The sequence below is a fragment of the Uranotaenia lowii genome, chromosome 2 (genome assembly GCF_029784155.1).
Source record: "Uranotaenia lowii strain MFRU-FL chromosome 2, ASM2978415v1, whole genome shotgun sequence".
Classification (NCBI taxonomy): domain Eukaryota; kingdom Metazoa; phylum Arthropoda; class Insecta; order Diptera; family Culicidae; genus Uranotaenia; species Uranotaenia lowii.
In genome coordinates this window covers 1,869,935-1,892,571 of record NC_073692.1, presented here as the reverse complement: position 1 = coordinate 1,892,571, position 22,637 = coordinate 1,869,935, and the positions used below count along the sequence as shown (strand labels likewise).

At 36.4% G+C, this 22,637-nt stretch overlaps 1 protein-coding gene across 1 annotated transcript; it reads left to right on the top strand.

Annotated features, from left to right (window-relative positions):
• The first annotated feature begins 6,514 nt into the window (after nucleotides 1-6,514).
• On the top strand, nucleotides 6,515-7,882 carry LOC129750015 (uncharacterized). Its single transcript, XM_055745196.1, has 3 exons — nucleotides 6,515-6,654; nucleotides 6,715-7,172; nucleotides 7,411-7,882. Exons 2-3 carry the CDS (start codon nucleotides 6,765-6,767, stop codon nucleotides 7,768-7,770), a joined length of 768 nt encoding a protein of 255 aa, XP_055601171.1. The 5' UTR covers nucleotides 6,515-6,654; nucleotides 6,715-6,764; the 3' UTR covers nucleotides 7,771-7,882.
• Nucleotides 7,883-22,637: the final 14,755 nt, after the last annotated feature.

Below are 22,637 nucleotides of genomic sequence, written 5' to 3'. Positions count from 1 at the left end.
AAACTTTTATACTCACCGCTTCCTTCTGCAGTGAACACTTTTAAAAGTATTTTTTTTTAATCACAGAAGGCGTGGCAGTTTTTGCACTCCTAAGTTTCTACCCTGCACTGCACTGATAAAATTATTCTAGTTTTTCTTCACAAATAAAAATGCGCGAGCAGTGCGAAAATTGGTTGTATGTGTCTTTGCTTTTTTATAGTTTATATCCATCATTTCGCTACGCTAGTTCACTAATCACTAATCACTAAAAATGAAGATCAAATTATTATTTAGAATCTGTCATCAAAACCGTTTAAAAATTTGTAATTTTAAACTTTAGTTACAAATAGCAAGTTTTAATTTTTTTTTACAATTTTGAATTTTTATATACCTTCATCTCTGATCTTTGACCAAATATATTGTGCCTTTACTCTATTTTGAAAATAAAAAAAAGAATAGAGAAAAATGTTTGTAGAAAACCAAAACTTTCGAGTTCTTTCAATAAGGTTTAAATGACTTTCAATAAGATGCGATGTTTTAACAAATGTTCAAAATTGATAACAATGAAATATATCGGAACTAACAATGCTGAGCATTTTCAAATCCAGTACAAAGACAATACAGATATGATTTTCAATACTTGAGAACACATTCCTTATTTAAATAGCTTGGAATGAAAAGAACCGCCAACAGTAAGACAAGTAAAATATTAAGTTTTTTAGTAATGAAATTGAAATTGTTCATTACAATTCATTTTAAGAAGGAACTTTTTTACTTACCAAATGAAAACCTCGATTTCAATTCAAAGTCGATTTCCTGTTTTGAGCAACGACACTGTTATGGCTCGCCAACCTGTATACACTTAAATCCTAATTTTATCTGATGCCAAAAGGCTTACTACTTCTGGTGGCTTCCGATAAAGACAACTTGACATGCTTGCCGTTCCCGATCGTAGAACGATAAATTTTTTTGGATTTATCACTTTTATTTCACTAGAAAAATACAAATTTCCGAAATAATTTACGAGCGCAAAACAAACGCGTGCGCCTGCCACGAATCAACGCCTACTCTCCTATCATTTCGCCGTACTAAAGGATGATACGGTCAAAATTTGGTCAAGGAAAAACGCGTGTAAATCAGTGAAATCTTTTATTTAAAAAATCAAATTAAACTTCTTTTTCAAGCTTAATTAGTATAAAATTTAGGAAAAATATTCAGCTAGGCTTCCGCTTTTCCAAATCCGAATTGCCGGGCCTTACGCTTAACCCCTGCCATCAGATTCTGTACAGCCACCTTGTCCACCTTCTTCACCGCAGAAAGCCAGTTTGCCTTGAACTGCTGCTCGTGCTTAGCAGTTTTTTTGGTCTACTTTAGGTTCCGCTTGACAATAGCCCAGTATTTCTCAATTGAGCGGAGCTCTGGCGTGTTGGGAGGGTTCTTGTCCTTGGGAACCACGCACCTGCACGTTGTTGGCGGCGTACCACTTCATGGCCTTTTTTACCGTAATGGAAAGATGCCAAATCCGGCCAAAACAGTACGGAACAACCATGTTTCTTCAGGAAAGGCAGCAGACGTTCATTCAAACACTCTTTCACGTAAATTTCTTGGTTGACAGTCCCGGAAGCTATGAAGATGCTGCTTTTCAAGCCACAGGTACAGATGGCTTGCCAAACCAGATATTTCTTCGCGTACTTTGACAGTTTCATGTCCTTGAAAATATCTGCTACCTTTCCCCTTCCTTTTGCCGTATAAAACTCCTGTCCCGGAAGCTGCTTTAAGTCGGCTTTGACGTAGGTTTCGTAGTCCATTACCACGCAAACTTCGTCAGCATCGTTGTGTACAGCTTCCGGGATCGCGCTTTGGCAAGCATCGTCGTGTACAGCTTCCGGGATCGCGCTTTGGCCGTCGTATTTTGTTTATCATCGCGATTTGGAGTCACTACCTTCTTGTAAGTCGATAGTCCGGCTCGTTTTTTTGCTCGCTGCTCTTCTTCCTTGGACGGCATTTTGACAACTGAAGAGTGAATTCCAAAATCAAAATAGGAGCAACATTCTACACACACACACACACACACACCCACCTTCGAAATGAGGGGTGTTCAGGTTTTTTAAATGCAAAATTGAAAGAAATACGTCAAGTTGATAATGACCAAATTTTGACCGTATCACCCTTTAGTTAGGTAAAAACATGGATTCATTCAGTTCAATTAAGAAAATGCGATGAAATGTATCCTTCTTTGTTCAGTTTAAATTGCCTCCATACTTTTACCACTGCTTTTACTTAAACCATATGGCTGGACATTATCGATAGCTTTGCGATAATAATCACAATTGTTCACGCATTGACTGTGATATTGGGAAACTATTGTGATGATAAGGCCTTAAGAAAGAATGTATCAATTACTATTCAATACAACTTGTAGTCACATTACAATACATAATCGGTGATGTTATCGAATCAGTGTCATTTCATGCAGTATCAACGGCAAACGATTTCCTCAATTATCATGAATTAGAACTTTCTAGGTGATTGAGGGCAGGCTTTATTGAACGTAGGCTTGCGTGCGTGCCGATCTGTTAAACTTCTTGCTGAATAATAAAAACAACGGTTTTTTTTTCGAAGATTATTGAATTTACGGTATCGAGGACGATAATAATCATTGTGTAAACCATACAATTTATGGTCTGTGAATATGGAATTCATTATTTTTGCGGTGCAATCCTTTTCGGGTAGTTAGATAAATTATATCGCATTGATGCGAAAATTATCTTCATTCCGTCGGTCAATTCTCGTGAAAAATGATCAAAGCAAGCATGGCGCGTGTTCTCTTGTATCTTCTGAAATCAACAATGATGCGTTTAACGAGTAGGTTTCCATAGAAACGGAACGACATTCGCGGTAAAACATACATAATTGGGAGCTGATTGGCCTTCCAGGAACGTTTTCGCTTAACATGGTTTGAGATTTCGTTTCGCCAATCATAATTTGTGTTTATCATTACAATTGATTTATTGAAAGCTGGTATTTTGTGACTCCAATAAGATGTTCGTTTCAATGCTTATTGTTTGTTTTTTTTGGGAAACCAACTGATTTCCTTTTCTTTTCTTCAGACAATCGGTAGCAATAAGAAGTTGATTTACAACAACCTATTTTATTGCGGATTGAAGGAAATTGTTCGATCTGGGAAACACAGCAGAAGAAAAAGAAACAGTGCAACAATTGCTATTCAGGGTTGAACCTATTAAGAAAGTTCAACTAGTTCTGATCCCTTTGGAAATTTCAAGACATATGATAATAGCAAAAAGATTTATTCAAAGCTTTGTGAATTATGAAAATATATGACACTATTTTTCAGAAATAGTAAAGAAAAACGAAGCTGTTTGTGAAGATTGGAAGTTAACAATTTGAAATGACCATTAGGTAATAAAATTTAAGTAATGTATGTTTGTGTAGCACTTTTAAAACACATTTCAAGCTTTTTTTTCCTTCAACATCATTGAAGATTTTTCCAAAGTTTAAAAAGCAAAACTGCTCCCCAATCTGAAATTAACCTTAAATCGTATGACCAAAACCCCCCAGACAAAAGGGACGAAGTGCGGATGCGAAAACAGAAAAAATGGAATTGTTTGTTTTTCATTTCGTATTATTCGCGCGTAACAAGGACGCATTACTGTGTGAACAGATTGTGAAAACAGCTGCTCTGGGCGGGGAGGGGAGCGAGGGGGGGAGGGTGTAAAGGCGATGCTTCCGAGCGCATTGTCCCCAAACCAAAACGACGACGACGCAGACCACAGGTGAGCGGTTGAAAGTCAAGGATAAACGGAAGGTAAAACAAACGTTACCTTTACGATGATGAGAGAGCGAGCATGGGATGGAAACATTTTGTGGGATATCTTATTTATTTTTTTTTATTTTTCGGGGATGAAAAAACATTTTCGTTCTCCCTTGGTTTGGGTAGGTGTTTCCAGCAATTAAACTCAAAACCGGGGCAGTTTTATTTGAAAGCTTTAAGCGTCGAAACACATTTTACTCCAATTACTTTGGCTTTGAGCTGGAAAAGTAGTTCGATTGTGAAAAGATAATAGGATGAGATTTAAATAAGATTTAAACAGATACCTAGTACTTACATTTGTGATGTAGATTCAAATCAGTGAACACATTATCAGATAAGATTATAACATGTTCAGGTACATATTTTCAATGTTTCCTTCCAAAAGTTTTAAGCACTTAAAATTGATTTTATATACCTTTGTATTCAAGAACTTAAACCAACAGTGGAGTCATTTGAATAGTCAAAAAAAATTTTTAATTTTTCGGAAACTCTAGTCAAGCACACTGCTCACTTTTTCAGGATGATCAAAAGTCACAGTTGTAGTATTTTTCATACCTACAATTTTACACATCAAACTTGAATAATTAAAAAAAAAACCTTTTCCGGATGCGAAAAAATCACATGTGCTTCGATCAGGTCATTGCCTACTGAGTGTTTAACAAGTTGTTATTATTGTCACTGGTTTCGGTAAAAGAAAACCAAACAAACTGTGCCAAATCAAATGTAAATCTGTTTATTATTATTAAAACTCACCGAAAAATTTCGATAATTGCAAAGAACATTACGGGATTTATGCTTTGTAGAAGTTAAGCACTTTTTGGTCGTTCCACCTTTTACTAACTTTGATTTCAGGATGCTGCATGTATTCTTAAAAAAATAATAGGAGTAAAACATGTACTGTTCCTTTTCACGGTCATGTGAATCATGGACTTGGTTAGGGAAAAAAAATCTTCCTACACATCTTGCTATAATAAAAAAAAATGCCAGAAAGGTACTGAAATAACTTCCTTCTATCATTGCTTCCTTGTAACCTCAGCAAAAGTAGGTCATCTCGAAAATTACTCCCGTTAACCAACCATGAAGCAATTATTCGAAAACATTTTTCCATCTGTGCAGTGAACTTAGTATGTCCTACAACATTGAAATAAGAAAAATCTTAGGTTCTTTTGATCCCGGACTGCCAGCTTAAACAACCGGAATCAGTGGTAGAACTGCCAAACGACAAATGCGCACATCCTCTTCTTTTCGTTTCGTTCTCAGTTCCATTTTCCCAAGATCTGTGCCTTTACGTGTACTGTTTTTCTTTTTTTTTTTCCTTTTCTGTTAGTCGACACATTTTTACCACCCTCGAACCTTGAAAAAAAAACGAACATCTCGCCCATTTTTCCAACCATGGCTTGATGTTTTTCAAATTCTTTACCAGCATTAAAAACACACTCAAGGTACGATGAGTAAATTGTTGACCATTATGTATGATCGGTAGTGCAGAATTGTGCCTTTTTACGGAATCTTTCAAGTTTATATTCTCATTCTTCATTTTTTTTTTGTTGAGTGAAAAGTTTTCAAATTATGAAAGCGTTTAAAAATATGTTGAAAACCTTCCGACGCTTTTGAAGAACAAATCTTTTCAACTCGTAATTGCCGTAGGCCACAATTATGAAACGGGTCAGCTGTTCTTTAGAAGAAGAAAAAACTACCAATTCTACAATTGTTTTTTTTTCACCGACATTCAAGTCATCGCTATGACAACACATAATTGTCAGACATCCTTCAAACAGCACAGCACGGCCACTCGTTGAGCTTTAAAGACCATCAAAAGAGGAGAAACATTCTGGTGATTCTTCAGCATATCAGCGGACGAAACAAAATCCCCTGAAACAGCACGAATTTGTTTCCGCGAAAACATTTTCCCACCTCAAGCTGTAGGACGGTTCTGTCTATCTGACCGGCCAGTAAATCGTAAAATCGGATTACTCGCATTTTGCTGTAATCATTTATTTTCGTTCGCTCCAACACACAGAGGAATGGAGAATGGAAAAAAATCCGTAGCTTTGGCTTTAATGAATTTGGAGAAGCAAAAAATGTGGATTCAAGAGAATTTTAAAATTACTAAAAACAAATAGGAAGGAACATGAGAAAAAAATGACTCTTTCAGAATCCTTATACCAGTTCTAAAACAATGTGAGTTGAAATTGGTATAATGGAACACGAATGCGGTTACTTGGTTCGGAATTTTTATCTAAACCGGCTGATACATGTGCTCCTATTCAATATCAACGCATAAGGGCACCTTTTGCCGTGGTCTACTCTTGGATCTAAATTATACGAGAATTAGATCCGAGCTGAGGAAAACACTAGCAACTCCACTGGTGATCTAAACACAATGGGTACAAAGAAGGTGATGAACAAACACGCACACTATTACAGAACTCGTTATTCAAAAAGTAAAAAGGTAAACAAAGCCTACGTCACTTGCCAGGATGTTTATGTATCCTAGGCGAGAATCATAAACAATTATTTTTTTCTCTAGTCTTCGCTGTTGGTTGTTTATTTGAAAATGCAACTGACGTCACGAATTGTCATGGTTACAATGTTTAAAAAAAAACTTTCGCTAACACTTAGCATGGGATTTCCATCGCCACCTGAGATATGTATACAGGTTGATCTAAACATGCTTCCGGAGTTTTGACAGTTGTCGAGTTGTTTGTAAACATTTTTAGGTAAGATCTTGGGAGTAAACGAAAAAATGGATTTGCTCGAGGAAATAATTGAAAACTCGTAGCAAATAAGTCTGCTGCTGTTTGAGGATGATGAGGATAAAGTGTATTCGGTGTTTTCTCAAGGTATGCCGCAATATTTTTGTTATACATTTAACTGTACCCAATATTCCATCTTATTTTCAGCCGGAAAAGTTGGCTAAAGTCTATAGCAAAAAACAACAGCTGCGTTGAGGATGTTGGCAGACGGGGTCTCTGCGAATTCTCTCGACGAAAACATCCGGATCGGAGAGTCAACGGCTTTGGTAATACTTAAAAAGTTTTGTACGGCGGTGATTGATGTCTATGCCGCCGAATATCTACGGACACCAACTCACCAAGATCGTGATCGGCTGATGAAGGAGAATGCCAATCGAGGATTCACTGGAATGTTGGGCTCAATCGATTGCGTCCACTGGTTGTGGAAAAACTGCCCGGTAGCTCTCAAAGGGCAGTACCAAGGTGAGGCTGGCAATCCCACGATTGTGTTGGAAGCAGTTGCATCAAGAGACGGTTATATTTGGCATAGTTTTTATGGATGCCCAGGAAGCTGTAACGATTTAAATGAACAGGACAGATCATCATTGCTAAGTAACATCCTGCAGGTAAGTCTTTTAAAATATATGTCATGTTAAATTTCGTTATACGATGATAGTTACTTTTTCTGGTTCCCGATCTATACAAACACGTTTCTTACCATGATAAGAACCTTTTCCGGCCTCACCCTCAGTTTCCAAGTTGAACTAAAACCAGTTCAGTAGTTTCTAAGTCTATAAAGAACAACCAGAAAAAGTTCCATTTTTACGCTTATTGATTTTATATTATGGAATTTACCTTTTGCAGAAAGACTTTATCCAAGGAACATGGACCGCTTGTGGCAAATATTCCAGGATATTTTTTAGCCGATGGAAATATCCGAATTTGCCGATATTTTTGAAACACTTCCACAACCACAAAACCCCCAAGAGAAGCATTTTGTCAAATGCCAAGAAGCTGCCCGTCAGGATGTCGAACGAGCATTTGCCAGCAGGCTTGGAGTATTCCAAATGCCGACTATGGGATGCTAAATTCATGAAAAATATCATTTTCACCTGCATCATTTTACACGACATGCGCTTAGGAACATCGAAGCGGGATTCTCTCTCGGGCATGATACAACATCCTGGTCGTTTACAGAGATCCACTGCCAACGTGAAAACTTAAGGGATTCGAACCGTTATTATGACATAATACAAACAATTATTGACCATCTTTGGACAACCGAAGGTGAAACCACATAAACATGTTACAAATAGATGATGAATAAAACCATAAATTTAAATACAAATATCAAATACACATGAGAAAACTATCTTCCTTACAGAATTCTCAGGACATGCCCGCTTTTCGGGTTAGGAAATGTTTTTTATGACTTAATAACTAGTTAACAATAAAAACAATTATACAATTAGTCGAGCAGATCGCCTTCGTTGATCATAACGAAGGGCTCGATTTCTTCGGGAGACAAAATTGTTTTGTCTAGTATTTCTTCCACCACGTCGTCAGGTTCGGTTCTTTCGCGAATAAGTTTTCTATTTTTCGATCTTCAACAATCGTTTGGAGTACTCATCCAGCCCGTCTTATCCGGTAGTTATTATTTTGACCCTGGTAGCACTTTCAACGGCATTTGTGAAACGCTCGAGAATTTCATTTTTCCTTCTCATTTCTTTCAGCAAGCTTTCTTGCAACCTTCCTTCCTCGAACGACATTTCATTTGCCATTTTGGCCCGTTTTTGGCCAATTGATCTGGATGAGGATGCAGCTGGTAATTCATCAGAGTTTGATTCTTATGTCAAATGGAGAGAAAACAAAAAAAAAAATACAATTCTGTCAGAAAAAAACTTAAAAATATAATAGTAAAAAAAAAGTAGTCAGGATGATTAATCGAAAATGTAAAACTACCTTTCAAACTAACTGGCGCACTTCTTCGAGATGGCCAATGAACTTCGACACGTGATGGCTGATAGTGCCAAATCTTTGGCCTTGTCCGTCATGAAGTCGGCCTTCAAAGGACTTTACAATTGTCGCAGCGTGGAAGCTTACAGACTTCCAAAATTGGGAGCGACTTTGATACGTTCCTTTGGCAGCATCTTTTAAAACCATCAGCCAAACACGGCAAACTGTCTCGTCTTCTTCACCAGTCCAGTTTTTTCCACGTTTCGTTGCATCTCCTTCCATTTTAAAAATGACTGGTTAACGTTTGTTGTGTTGCACCTCCTTGGCTGCTTGAGCAAATTCCTGTTCAGTTTTCTTCCTGACTACTTCACCTTACTTGTTGCGAAACTTGTTCATCTCAGGAAGAAATTAACGATATCGAGCTATTCTTCGGCTGATTCCGCTGCTAGAATACTGCACCATACCAGAGGGGGGGCCACAAAAAAAATCGCACTCGTGACAGCAGAAGTCACCACACGCACTCGAATTCGAATCGGAAAATTACTCACTGCTGCTGTTAACAACTGATATAGACAAGCAATACACCCTTATTCTCGTTTTCGATCGAATGACATTCGTTAGAAAGTTTTGCAATTTTGTATTCTTGTTTTCGTTCGAACGAATGAGAACAGTTCGATCTTTCGAACATCGTTCGTTCGAATAAAACGTAGCATTCCGGTTTTCGATCGAACGTATTTTTACTATCGGTAATCAAACGCAAGTCTGAAGCTGCGAACAGCATGCGTTAATAGCGCCAAAAAATTAACAACAAGAAGAAAAACGTTTGATTGGGAGACAAATGAGTCGAAAAAAGGAACTGAAAATACAAAAAATTCAATCCAGGCTGATTAAATACAGAACTACAAGAATTTCCGGTGAATAAATTTCACCGGATGCTTTTTTTGCGACCGGCTAACAAACGTAACGTAAGTCTGAGGCTGCGAACTAAGAGTTTTTGTGAATTTTAGGAAGATTGTGGTTCCAAATAATGTGGTTCAAATAAGCATTGAGGACACCTTTTTGAAACCGCAAATACATGTCATATAGATTTTCTAGGGCACATCTTACTTTCGGCTGGCGTTCGTTTCTGCTGCTGACGATGTTGGAACCAGCCCGGCTACTGCGAATGTTCTTTTTGTTTTCCAAATTCACCGGATGAGCACGACCTAGATCCACATTTTGCCGCTTGGGTTGAGCCCCTTAAAAATTCTCTGGCTCTGGACGATGAATTTCCTCAAGACACAAAAAAAAAACAATTTTTACCCCAATATTTACGTTTGACTGTCATTTTCAACCAGGTTGCTGCCCAACAAATTCGAAGTTCATCAGGCAACACCAAAATTGAACGTATGACGTTCGTACGAAAACAAGAATACCTTTTTCGAATTCGTTCGAAAGTATCCGTTCGAACGAAAGCCAGATACGCCGTAAACAAAAATAAGGGTGATAATCTCTCGCAGCGTAGATTACCATGCAGTAACCGATCAAATCCAGATCCAGACCCCCTCAACACATATTCCGGGGGAATTTCAAAATGAACTTCTCAACGCGGAATGTTTCAATTCAGTTGTACCGAATTTCACGTCCAATATCTACTCGGAGTTTTTGCGATGTGTCACAAGCCACTCAAATTACCTTGATTCCAATAAATAAATTGAATTAAACTTACTTTCTTCCAAACGCACAATTCCTTTTTTTTTCAAATAAACAAAAAATAGAAAACAAGCAGTAAAAATTAACAATACGACTAGTTCGTTTCTTACGATAAAACACGGTGTTCCACAAGGATCAATCTTTGGGCCGCTATTATTTATAATTTACATAAATGATATATTTTTGTTGCCTCTAAAAGGAAAACTACAGCTTTACGCTGATGATGCTACAATTTTGTATCTCTCAGAGGACCTTATTTCGCTGAAACAAAGTATTGAATTCGAGCTAGAATTACTGATGAATTTCTTTCTTTCAAATCACATGGAAATAAATTTAAAAAAAACCAACTTCATGACATTCAGTCTCCGAGGAAATTTACAAACTGCAGATTTCGCTACGCGGATCTCCAGTGGAACGAGTCAATTCAGTTAAGTACCTAGGTTTGTTGATAGACGAAAACATGAAATGGAACATACATACTAAACACGTCTGCACCAAAATAACCCCGTATGTATTTGCTTTGAGGAAAATACGTTCAATAATCACTGAACCAACAGATTGGAAAATTTATTTCGCCTATATACACTCCCATATTACCTATATGAACTCTATATGGGGCAGTTGTGCTAATATACATCTCCAACCAATACGAATCTTACAAAACAAAGCTATCAAGATGATAAGAAATCTTCCCTTATTACATCCAACTGCACTGCTTTATAATTCAAAAGTGCTATCTCTGGGTATGCTAAATATTTTTGAACTATGCCAGTACATATACAAGGTTTTAAACAATCTTATCAAACATCAACTACATTTTTCCCTTACATCTGAATCTCATAGTCATAATACTAGAAGTTCTTTGCCTTATAGTAAGTTTTTTTTTCATTTCTTTTAATGGGAACATGAAGTCGCTAATCTGTTGTACTGAGACAGTGGGCCAGGTCATAGTTGGCTGTTTAAATTTTTAACTAAGAAGAAATACAATTTACATACTTGAAAAAACTCAAAATAGGGTGAGTAACATTAGTTGTCTTCCTGGGTAAAATGAATAAAGCTTAGTTCTTTTAGAAATGGGACAGTTACGAATGCCTGTATCTCAAAAACCATTCGTTGGAACCAAATACTTTCTATGAAGAAAAAGAAGGTAATGTTATGATCTTTCATGAAAAAATTTGAAAAAAAATATTTACCGTTTTTTGTTAAAGAAATTTCTACTTTATTCTTGGTATCTCCCATTGGCCGACGCACACTTTTTTCAGTCGTGGTATTGATCAGTTTCTCCAACTTATACTTCGTAAAATCTATATTTAAGGTGGCTTCACCCTCCTTCTTCAATTTCTGATACTTTTTGGTCCAATACTTCTCTGGAAACTGGAAACTGGAAGCATTTTAGTGGATTCAGTTGTTTCGAAATGAACAAATTTGATTATTTTTTACCACATTTTTGAACGTTTTTTTTTCGGTATCGGTTTTACAGCTTAAGAGCTTTGGAACTATCAAAAAATGGTTGTTTGAGGTTGGATTTCAATGAGTCATTACTACGCAACACTTTCAGTTTATCGGAGAAAATTGTTTTGGACATTTCAGCGATCTACCCTTAGTTTTTCGTTTATTGAAAATTAAAAATGCTGGTATGAGACTTGACTTCCTTGATGATCCTTAACCGTTGTTGCCGATCATGTGCTTCACTTCAATGCTTGATTTGAACTTTGTGGACATTATTGACAGTGTTTGCATACTTATCCACCACAAAAACTCAGTAATTCTTTGAATAATCAACGGTTTTGTCAGCTATCAATTTGATGATGACGTATTTTCAAGGAAACTGTGCAAAATTATTTTTTTCTTTTTCTCTTGCATCGTACATATCTCAAAAACGCGTAAATTTTAAATTTTGAAAAAAATAGGTCGAATAGTACTTTTTACAGGCAACAAAATGCTGTCAAAATTTTTAATATCCAATAACTAGTTAACGAGCTATTAGCAAATGAAAGTGTCCCATTTCTAAAAGAACTAAGCTTTATTTTCGTAATTTGTTGTATTCTTTCTCTCTCCTCATGAAACTGCGTATCAACAATCAGTTTTGCTAGTGAACCTACACGTAAGATAAGCGACGTCTGCAACACAAAATTCCAATCGATTTCGATCGATCCGAGCTTTTGTCGTGGAGCTTTTAGCTTTCTAAATGAAAACTCAACCAAAGAGAGTCTCGTCATATGAATTTATGATAAGGATTAATTTTTTTCACTGCTCTGGTGGTTCGTGTTCGTAACTAGATAACTATGTGATTGCTAACAAAACTTAAGTCATTTATATCGTTTATTGCGATCCACCGAGCATTACATTCCAAATTGTTCTGTTAGATTTACTGAGCGTTTACTTTAAAGCTTAAACATTGAGCCACAAAACAGTGCTGAGAATTATTTTGTCCAAGCTTTCGGCGATGTGGCCAGATGTTTTATTTGGATGGATCAGATGTCACTTCTCTTATATGCAGGTTCACTAAGTTTTGCTTTAAAATGTTATTTGTTCGCATCCAAGTATTCAATCATTGGCGTAAAGGTTGTTGTTTTTTTTTTTGTATCCAGCATTCATTCGCAAAATATTTTGGTTTCTTTATATTCATTGATACTCTTTTGTTTAAAAAGCGCTCACCGCAGAAGTTTATTAAAATTCAAATACTTCGTTGAGTTATCAAAAGGCCTATCCTTTCTTTACCCAAAGTTTATAGTAGCTTCAATTCCGTTTGGCGAACCGTTTGAAGTTTCAATAGCCTACAAATTGATAACTGATTTCAGATATCGTTACGTTTACTCAATGCCCCAAAGCCAAAACAAAACAAAGCAAAAAAAAAACAGCGAGATTGCCGCAAACTTTATCCATTAAAATAATTTTGGTCATTCTATTTCGTTTCCGCTTCTCTCGGAAAATTGTTTACCACCCGCGGCAACAACATTGTCTGTGTACTCCGGAACTCCGATTACCGAAGGTGGCTCCAGACAGGGTCAAACAAATCCGGAAATGAATCTTCACTGCCACTGGTTACGGAATTGGGCAGGACGTTTTTCACAACCGGTAGAATAATACAAACAACAGAAAAACAACGACGACGTCGCCAGAAAACTTCCAACGATTGTCTTCCGGCTCTTTTGGGGAAATTGGCATCGTTGGTGAGATAACAGGTTTAATGTGCATTGAAAAAAATATTTCTTTTTTATAATGAACCCTTGAAACAGCCATTCTTCTGCCTGGTTATCTTTTGATCAATTATGAGAAAAAAAAAAAATTCAAACTTCAACCCATGTCATGTTTTTTAACCCACCGTGCATGGCTGGTTTCGGGTTTGTTTGGAAAGTTGGCCAACAATTGCCGAATGAAACCCACCCAGCTGAAGAGCGTAAACTGTTTCGATTTGAGTTTTTCCGAAGAAATTGGTGTGATAACGAGGAACTTTGCTCATTTCTTTTTGCACTTATTGAAAAGTTTCACAAAGTGGTTGAAATTTGATTCGGTAGGCTCAACATTATGTCCTATTGTAGGCCAAAGTTCCTTCAAAATGCCAGTTTCTTTAGAAATAATCTTTGAAGGATATCTAAAGAATAACAACGATATGATTTTTCATACCTTAGCTTAACCGCACCAAACTTCACTTAAAAAAGTCAATATTTTTTCAGTAAACTTAAGTTGATTTCATGGTCTTCTTAGAAAGAAGATGTTCATGTGAAAAATGAACAACAATATTAATTATTCCCAGCTAATAATCAACCGTGTAATGAACTTTTAACGACGATTTCATTGAACTAAGCAAGCATACAGATTTCTGCCAGACTTTCGCCACGGACGAATCTCGGGCAGCTGCCGGCAGCCGAATGTTGAGTTCACAGCAAAATATAATAAATCATGAGGGATTAGTCGATGACTTGTTGATCTCCTGTCGTCAAATATCAGACTCGTCAGGCTTTTCGCTAGGCTTTCTCGCCTTTTAATTGATAAATTGAAGGTTTATTTAAGAAGCGTTGAAAAATTGATGTGGTTGTGAACTTTTTTTTCGTAAATATTTTTCTTTTTATAAAAATAGATGAACATATGAAAACCAATAATAAATCCCATCCAATCAGGAAAAAGTGAACGGCAGCTTTGATTGGCATTTTACATATTTCATCAGGTTTGAATGCAGGAAAAGATCACATTTACCTACCTGTCAAATTCCTTGTTCCATCAATTCCGACCCTTCAATTATGCGGATAGATACACACATTCCGGCATCAGATCAATTTGTTGCCCGGGGGAAGTTTTCTAGTAGGTAGACCCGTTCTTCGAACCAATCCCGGAATTAACTGGGGAAAAATCCACTAAAGTAAATCGCATTGGTTGGTCTTTTCGACTTGCAGAAAACAAAACACGTTTTGCAATGACGACGACCAGCTCAAAGCCTGCTCGGATGACGAAGGATAATAATTTGTGCAGATGAAATTGATTGATGGAATTCTATTGTGCGCTCGTCCTTCTTAGATTGTTTTTTTTTTCTTCTTAGCTCTTATTTTGACCTTCTTCCATACTCTAACTAACTAACTATTGGTTCACGCTTTGGTTGTTAAGCTCCCGGACCAGATTGGATGATGGAAAATAAGGCCATCAATATGAACCCTGAGATTGAGCAGGGGTCAATATTGTAGGTACATCAAAACTAATAACATCCAATCAACTCTTATGATCCCGGGAAGTTATAAGAATTTTTTTTCGGAACACTGCTTTAAATTTACGTGGAGATTTCTAGCTAAATATCAATTTGTCGCATTTTTTCATTTAATGGACAAACATTTAATGGAATTGAGCCCTTAAACACCTTTTCGAAAGCATTTTGAATTGAGAGATGTAAGAACTCATAAGCTTATTACTTTCAACTCGATTGAAGTCAATTCACTTACCAAAATCTGAAAATGTTGTAAAATTCTTTATTATTTCAGCAGTACTTTTTGAAAATGTGCAAATGTCTTTGATATTGTTATTTACACAATAAAAATCGACTAGATTTAATGCAGGCTAATTTATGGTTTCAATGTTACTTTCCCTCTTCCCAAAAAAATTATCTACTCATATTTATTTTCATATTGCTTGTTTGATTTGATTTTCTTTGCTTAAAACAAAGGACAGAGATTTCATGCCGTTGTCGTTACTAGAAAAATTCTATTTTCTGCACTTTGTCAAGAGCAGACCTAAAGGGTTTAAAAATATCAGAAAAATCTCGATAAGTGCGAAAGAAAGCGAATCAAAGCAACCCACAAAATAGCCGTCGGGTGTAAGTTTTCGAAAACTTTAAATCTCCCGCCGCAATGTGACATGTGTGGAAAAGCTTTCAAAATCGTTCGGTTTGTGGAGGCAAAGTAAAAGGCAGCAGGCGTTGAGTTCAGCCAGCGACTTAGGGAAAGACCGCAAACGAAGAGAAAAGACGTTTGGTTGACATTGTTTTCCATTTCGATTGCTAACATTTTTATAAGAGCTGGCTTTTCTGGTAGCTTTCCGCTTGATGACTACTCTCTTGTATAGATTTCTTTCAGTTCATGACTTTATCACAGGACGTGACCACGGCAGTCGAACGTGATTGGCTTCACAAATGTTGTTGGTTGTTGGCTTAGAAGAAACGGTGCGGTTTTGTGCATCATCTCGGGCCAGCAGCAGGGCGCAGTAATCCTTGCTTGAGCAGATGCACAGTAATGGCATTTTGCGACTTTAGAAACGTCGAATGAAAACATTCGAGACTGACTTTGTTTTGCATAGAGAATGTCCGCAGTCATGAGGATGGTGACTGTAACCGATTTCAGCGTCATTATCACGATTTTACAGTTGTAGCCAAGATGACGCACATAAATCATTGTAACGCAGGCTTTTCAATTCGTTTTTCTTTGAATCTGAGCAGGATAGTTGTTTAAGAAAAAAATCAAGCCATATTTCCCTTCTGATTTCATTTATACAATGTCTACTCCTGAATTTGAAATACAAGGGTCATCTGATCAGATACGATTGAAGGATGTCAGTCTGGATCCACTTAAAGCTATAGGTAAGATCAGATAATGAAGATCGTTGGACCGTAGATTCTCCGTACTAAAATGTCGATGAACCATAGAATGTCGTCGAATCAGGAATCATTGGAAATTAGTCAAGTCAGTGTTAAAGGAAGGTGATCAAGTTATTAAAACGGAACCATTAAAGGTAATTGTAGCAAAACGTCTGGAAAGTCATAGAGCCAGTGCCACAAGATGGTCTACAGGCTGAAATAAGATTTAAATCTTCAAACCTGAGACACATAAAAAGATTGTTGTCGAGTAAGCCGGACGATTCTCACGATACACAGTAGGCGTTGGTTGAAAGTGCAACGCGTGTTATTTTTGAAGCTGCCAAATTTAGATCTGAAAAAAAAAATCAACAAAGTTAAGTGAAAATGTTTTTACCTTTGTTGTCGAGTGAGTGCATTATTTTACAGTACCCGTTTAGTGAAAAACCATATTATCCAGTGTAGCATCGAAAGTTGAAATGGAGTGAACTGCGAAGAAAATGGCTTAACGAAGGCCGCGCTCTCCGAATGGAACAAAATTTGTCATTATCTAATTTGCATGTTGAGATCGTAATCCACAGAGAATCCGAAGTTTTTTTTTTAAAGCAGGATTTTCAGTTTGTACAAGAATGAGAATTTTTGTGAGGTATATTGACTTAAGTGATGTTGTAAATACTTATCTACGTGTGAGTGAAGTAATTAATTCTTAAGAAAAGAAATGGTCATCGAGCCAGGGTTACCAATTTTTTTTTCATAAATCAGGGAACTGGTGAAATAAAAATCAGGCAAAATCAGACTACGTTAAAGTAACGGAAATTTCGCTTAAAGTGATGACCATTTTTTTGGTCATCGCTCCACATTTTCAGTTGTGTGCAGTTGTGAGCCTACTCGGTTGAATAATTCTACTGCACCAAGCAACCGAAAGATTTCCCTTTAATTCCCTTCTTTAAATAAGAATTAACAGTAATCTTTCGATTGCTTTGATTCAGCCACATTTTCACTTCAGCTATGGTACCTACTCCAGTTCCTAACTACCCATTTTCATGACATTCGCAAAAATCAGGCATATTTTCAAAAATCAGAGAAATTCAATGGCTTATCAGATTCTCAGGCAGAGCCTCGAAAAATCAGGCACATTGGCATCTCTGCATCGAGCTGTCGATAGGGATTTGGAAAATTTTGATTTCAACCGTGAAAATGCTATGTTGGTCCTGCGCTCAGTGGAAAATTTTTGGTTTCTAATCTTTTTAGCGTCAACAAATCTCTTTCAAAATAGATTTAAATATGGCGACAGTAGGCAAAACGTTTAAAAAGTGTGAAAAAAGTTTTTTTTTGTAAAAACATCGTAAAAGTTTTATGTGCCACAGTTTGCCACGGTATTATATTCAAATATAAAGTAAATTGAAAAGCTTCCAATAAATACAGTCCGACATTGCGCAAGTTGGCTTTTAAACGAAAAAACTGAAATCGTTTTTATGTGCGTAATTCATTTAGAAAGAAAATATTGGGGAATGCTGAGATTGGGTCGTTCATAAATGAATCTTAGTAAGGCCCCAATATTCATCCCTTTTTAAATTGCTTAACCAGAAGTTTGATGTTACACAAGCTGATGGAGTACAAAATCCTACACCCATAGAAGAGGTTGAAAATATCCAATGCCTTTTTGAGCAAATCTCTGTGCCGAAAATGCACTGAAAAGTGTACTGTACCGAAGAGGATATGATTGGATATTTTTTTGTTATATTCGTTCTGTCACCGCTGATTACCAAAAAATGCACTGCATTTACCGTCTGCCGTTTGGCCGGTGTTTTTAACCATAATTCTTTATCTTTGATTGTAAAGAGAAGAGAATGGAAGGGCATTTAAAATGTTTTTTTCGTTGTTTTCAAGTACACACAACTCATTTTCAACCTAAATTTCATATTGCATAATTTTGGTATTTTTGGGTCATTCGCTGCACCCTTATAAAATGTTTGTTTTCAAGCAAATTCGAAGCAAACCAGCCGATAAACTATCAGAAATGGTGAAAAATACCATTTCTTAAACAAACAAATCAAACCCAATAAAAAACGTTTGCATAACACAAAGTAAATGTGTGAAATGGAGTATGGAGATTATAAAAATTTTCAAAATTTTCAATGAATTTGAACAAGTTTGACAAAAGCTTGCATGCAATATACACAATACACAAGAATTTAACAATTTTTTCGGTAGAAAAACCTTGAAATATATTTATTCCCACTTTCTGGATTTTCGGTTAAATAACAAAAGATCAATTTGATATTTGTTTCGGCCAACATTTCATTATTAAAATCCTGTGAAAAAAGATAAATTTGAATTTAAATTCTTCTTACAACGCAATCTTGAAAATCAATTCAGACTTTTTAAAGTTCCAATTCTGTATAAGAATTAAGAGTAAAAATTTTAAATCCTAGTCTTAAGAATGGTTTGTTATTTCAAATACTTTCTTCCAATATTGGGGAAGTAGGCGTTGACCAGTTCGGAGTGCATGTGTTTTTTTCAAAGTTTTTATTTTGCTATCAAAATTAATGAAAAACCTCGAAAACATTATTATCAAAGTAGTAATTTGCAGCAGTTTACGTTCACAGTGCTTGCTAGTTAATGCCGGAAAAGGAGAAAGAATTGAAAAATCGCTAAACGGCTATCGAAATGTGTAGTGGATGGTTTTTCTCGACCCCCAGACTGTGCAGGCTGGCACTTTGAAGCTCACGGACTAGTTATTAGAAAAACTTAAAATAAATGCTGTACAAGAGGTAGGTTTGGAGCCTCAAAAATGTTTAGGGAAGTCTGTATTTCCGTTGCATGCGTATAAATGCTAGTGTCGTTAGAGTTGGGATATAGTGAACTTTAAATATACATGCGCTGCGCTGGGTTTTCGGGATGGTTGGGTTTTAGTGAAAAATTTGCATCAAAACGTATTGCGTTGGAGTGAAAGAGAAAAAGCTGTTGAATGAGCAAAGCGTTCAACTTGATGAATTGACTTATTTAGTCGAAAGAGACGAAAAATTAAATTAGTTGAAAAAATGCATGTGGAATTGGGGGAATGAAAAAAAAAAATGAAAAAATCATGCAGAAATGACATAAGTATTTAGTTTTGCTGGGCTTGCTGCGATAGGATTTACATGGATATATGAGGATCCGAATGAAAAGTTAAGTACCTTTTCACTTTATATTATTAAATGTAGCTTCCAGATATGAGGGATAGCGGGTGGATAGAATCAATTGGATATGTCTTAAGTGTTGGAGCCCTCATAAAAATTCTAGTCCTTATCGCCGGAAGCACCTCTTTTTCACGAGAAGGTCTGTGTTTCAAGTTCTTACTATTGGCACTATTGGTGAGTACTCAGTTGCGGGCCTCTAGGTTGTGCGCGTTGAATGTCGTAAATGATATGTATTTTCTTTATTCAATATATTATTTTCAAGAGTGCGAGGGGATGACAATAACATTTTACTCATGTTGCATAAGTTTTCCGTTTTTTGAAGAGTGAAATATGAGATTCTACCGGTTTTACTACTCGCCTTGGGTCAATTAATTAAATTCAATGATTTTAATGTCAATGTGGGAAATCATTATAGCAAATTTAGCAGAAGTGATTTGTTTATTTACTAGCATCACAGATATTTTAATTTCAATTTTTTTAAAGATCGTTTAACAATTTTTCGCGGATTGAAACTTGCGTGATCTATTTTACCAGAATATTAAATAGCTTCATATGTCAGGCAGACAATTTTGTTAAATACAATCAAAAGTGTAGATTTTTAAATATTGTACCGTTTTACACGGAATAGTTAAATCTTTCCAATATTAAACAAATCGAATAAAAGTGTATCTATATCGGTGAGGACTGAGGGTCAACCAACAAATTCTCACAGCTTTCAATAATGGAGGCCAAGTTCAGATAGGGACTCTGAATTGTTCTAAATTAGGTTTAAGTCTTAATATGGATAAAATCGAGATGAATAATTGTGCTTTTATGCTAATTCGTTATGAAAGATTTTTTTTTCTCATTTACAAGTATGACTCATGTTAACCACGGTTACTGTTCTACAGTGTGCCTCACATTTTCGCTCGTACTTTATATATCTTTTTTTAAATTCTTTATTTATATGGCCTCTATAGGAGTTTTTCGGAGTTTCAATAGGAAACATAGGATTCAGGAGGAGGTGTAGGAGCTTAGGATTCAAATGGCCACATCACTTACCATAGTGATTTCAATGCCATTTTACCTTTACCCCCAAACATTCCCAAACAAACCCCAAACTTCCTTTCTTCCTATCGACTACACGGACTTGACCGGCGTCGTTATTGGTTCATTTAAAAGTAGGAGATCCTCAAAATTGTACAGTGAGATTGTATTGCTTGTTCCCAGCAATCTTTCAATTGGTTCATTGTGCAATGTTGATTATCTTGAACCAATCACGACCATTATGCCATTGGCCGGGAGGGGCCGCAGGTGGACCGTAGTTGATAGCAAGCTCAAGCTCAAGCTCAAATACTTTCTTCCAATATTCCGGTATGATTAATTTCGAACATGGAAAATGAATCTTATTAGTTTCAAATTCAAAACCAAGTACAGTCTTCGAATATCTATCAACAAGTGAGACATTTTTCTATAAACTGCAGTAGAATTGAAGACCTATGCCGAGATTGTTACTTTTGATTAACTTTAGTCGTTCATTAAAATTTGATAAAGAATTGATTGTCCCTCCCTATGATGGCTTTTGATTACCAGCTGTACCTCGTGCATCAATCAATGCAAGGTGTGTGTGCTTAAAATATTCTTGAATTAAACCCTCCAACTCAATTACAAATCAGTATCAACAATCATGCCATTAAAGAAAGGTTAAAAGCTTCATGGAAATGGCTATGCTAGAATTAATTAATTTTTTTTTTCGGCTTGATATAACCCAGACAAAACTCTTTAATTACAAACATGGTGTAAGTTCTAAAATTATCCATGTCTCCAGATTGTCACTTATCTCCGGCGAGCGACGTCTAAATTAGCTTCTAGCATAAAGTTCAATATCTCAACCCCTTAAGTAAGCCTCATGCGTGTATGTGTGTATGTAAAAATTAGACCTGTTGTTTCTAATGTGGTGAAAAAAAAAACCACCCACTGCCAGTGTCTCTTAAACTCAAATAACCATAACTTTATGCAAAGCTCCATGCGTAAATGTTAAGGGGGTGTCTTTGTATGTATATGGGTCTGTATGTTTGTATGTTCTCACATCCATGGCTTTGTATGTACTGCAGTGTGTTTCGCTTTTGGCAGCACCCAAAAAAAATTGACTCGTTGTCGGTTGACATTAAAAAGTTTCTCCAACAGCCAACCAGCCAGAGTAAACCGACAATTTCTCCTAATTTGCGTCTCGTCTCGCCAGCCAGCAGCGATGATGGTTTTGAAACGCTTAAAAATGCGTGCGAAATTTGTGTTTTCAGTAGCGTTTGTGTTTGTGTTCGTATGTGTGTGTGTATGTGTGTCGATGTTTCCGCCTGTTCGCGCAGCATAATGTGAACTCATATCATACGCATTAAACTTTTTGATTGGATGATGAGGAAAAACGTCGTCGGCTGGAAGCTGAAAGACGATGAAGAAAATGGTGGAGTTTTCCGCAAACTTCTCTTAGTTTTTCTCCATATATGTTTAAAAAGGGGTGCAAAGTAAAGCAAAAAACCGATTCATTATTCACGGTCACACCCGGGAGTAATTTTGCTTTGTCTTCTTCGCACAGATTGGAGTCAATGCCAGAACAAATATCTTGAGTTGAAGACATTCGTTGTGATAATGAAGTGAACTCTGCGATCCGAAAGGTTGAAATTTTAATGCTTTGAATAATTTGTGAGTGCTTGACAAGATCATGTTAACACACATTGCTTTACATCATAAAGTTAAATTCGGATTAGTTGGTTTTAAATTTGTTCATCACGTATTCTCCCAGCCCATTGAAAACCCACATAAACTTCAACAAAATTGTCAGAAAATTTACTCTTTGTAGATTTCCCATCATTACTCGGATCGAACAAACATGAAATGTATACCGGATACTGGGATCTTTTAATTTGAACTTTCTGAGGAAAATTGGAGGATGAGAAATTGCAACACGCTGTAAGCTTAGCTAGAAACGACTAACGGAATGCAACGTAGTATTTGCCAGAGGAACGTTTTCCAGGAAACCGGAAGGGCAAAATTTTCCACACAGCAATAACCAACCACTCGTTGATTAGATTTAGCTTCCCTGCAGCAGAAGAAGTAAAAGAAAACGAACAAGAAGTAGAAAATATTTCACCAGATTCCATCACAGGTAATTGCTTTCGGAGAGTTTACTTGGTATAGCTTCATCTCGGTTGTATTATTTACTATCAAAG

Coding starts and splice junctions, on each gene's coding strand:
- LOC129750015 (XM_055745196.1), top strand. CDS start 6,765: ATGTTGGCAGACGGGGTCTCTGCGAATTCTCTCGACGAAAACATCCGG. Junction 7,173..7,410: donor TGCTAAGTAACATCCTGCAG/GTAAGTCTTTTA, acceptor TACCTTTTGCAG/AAAGACTTTATCCAAGGAAC.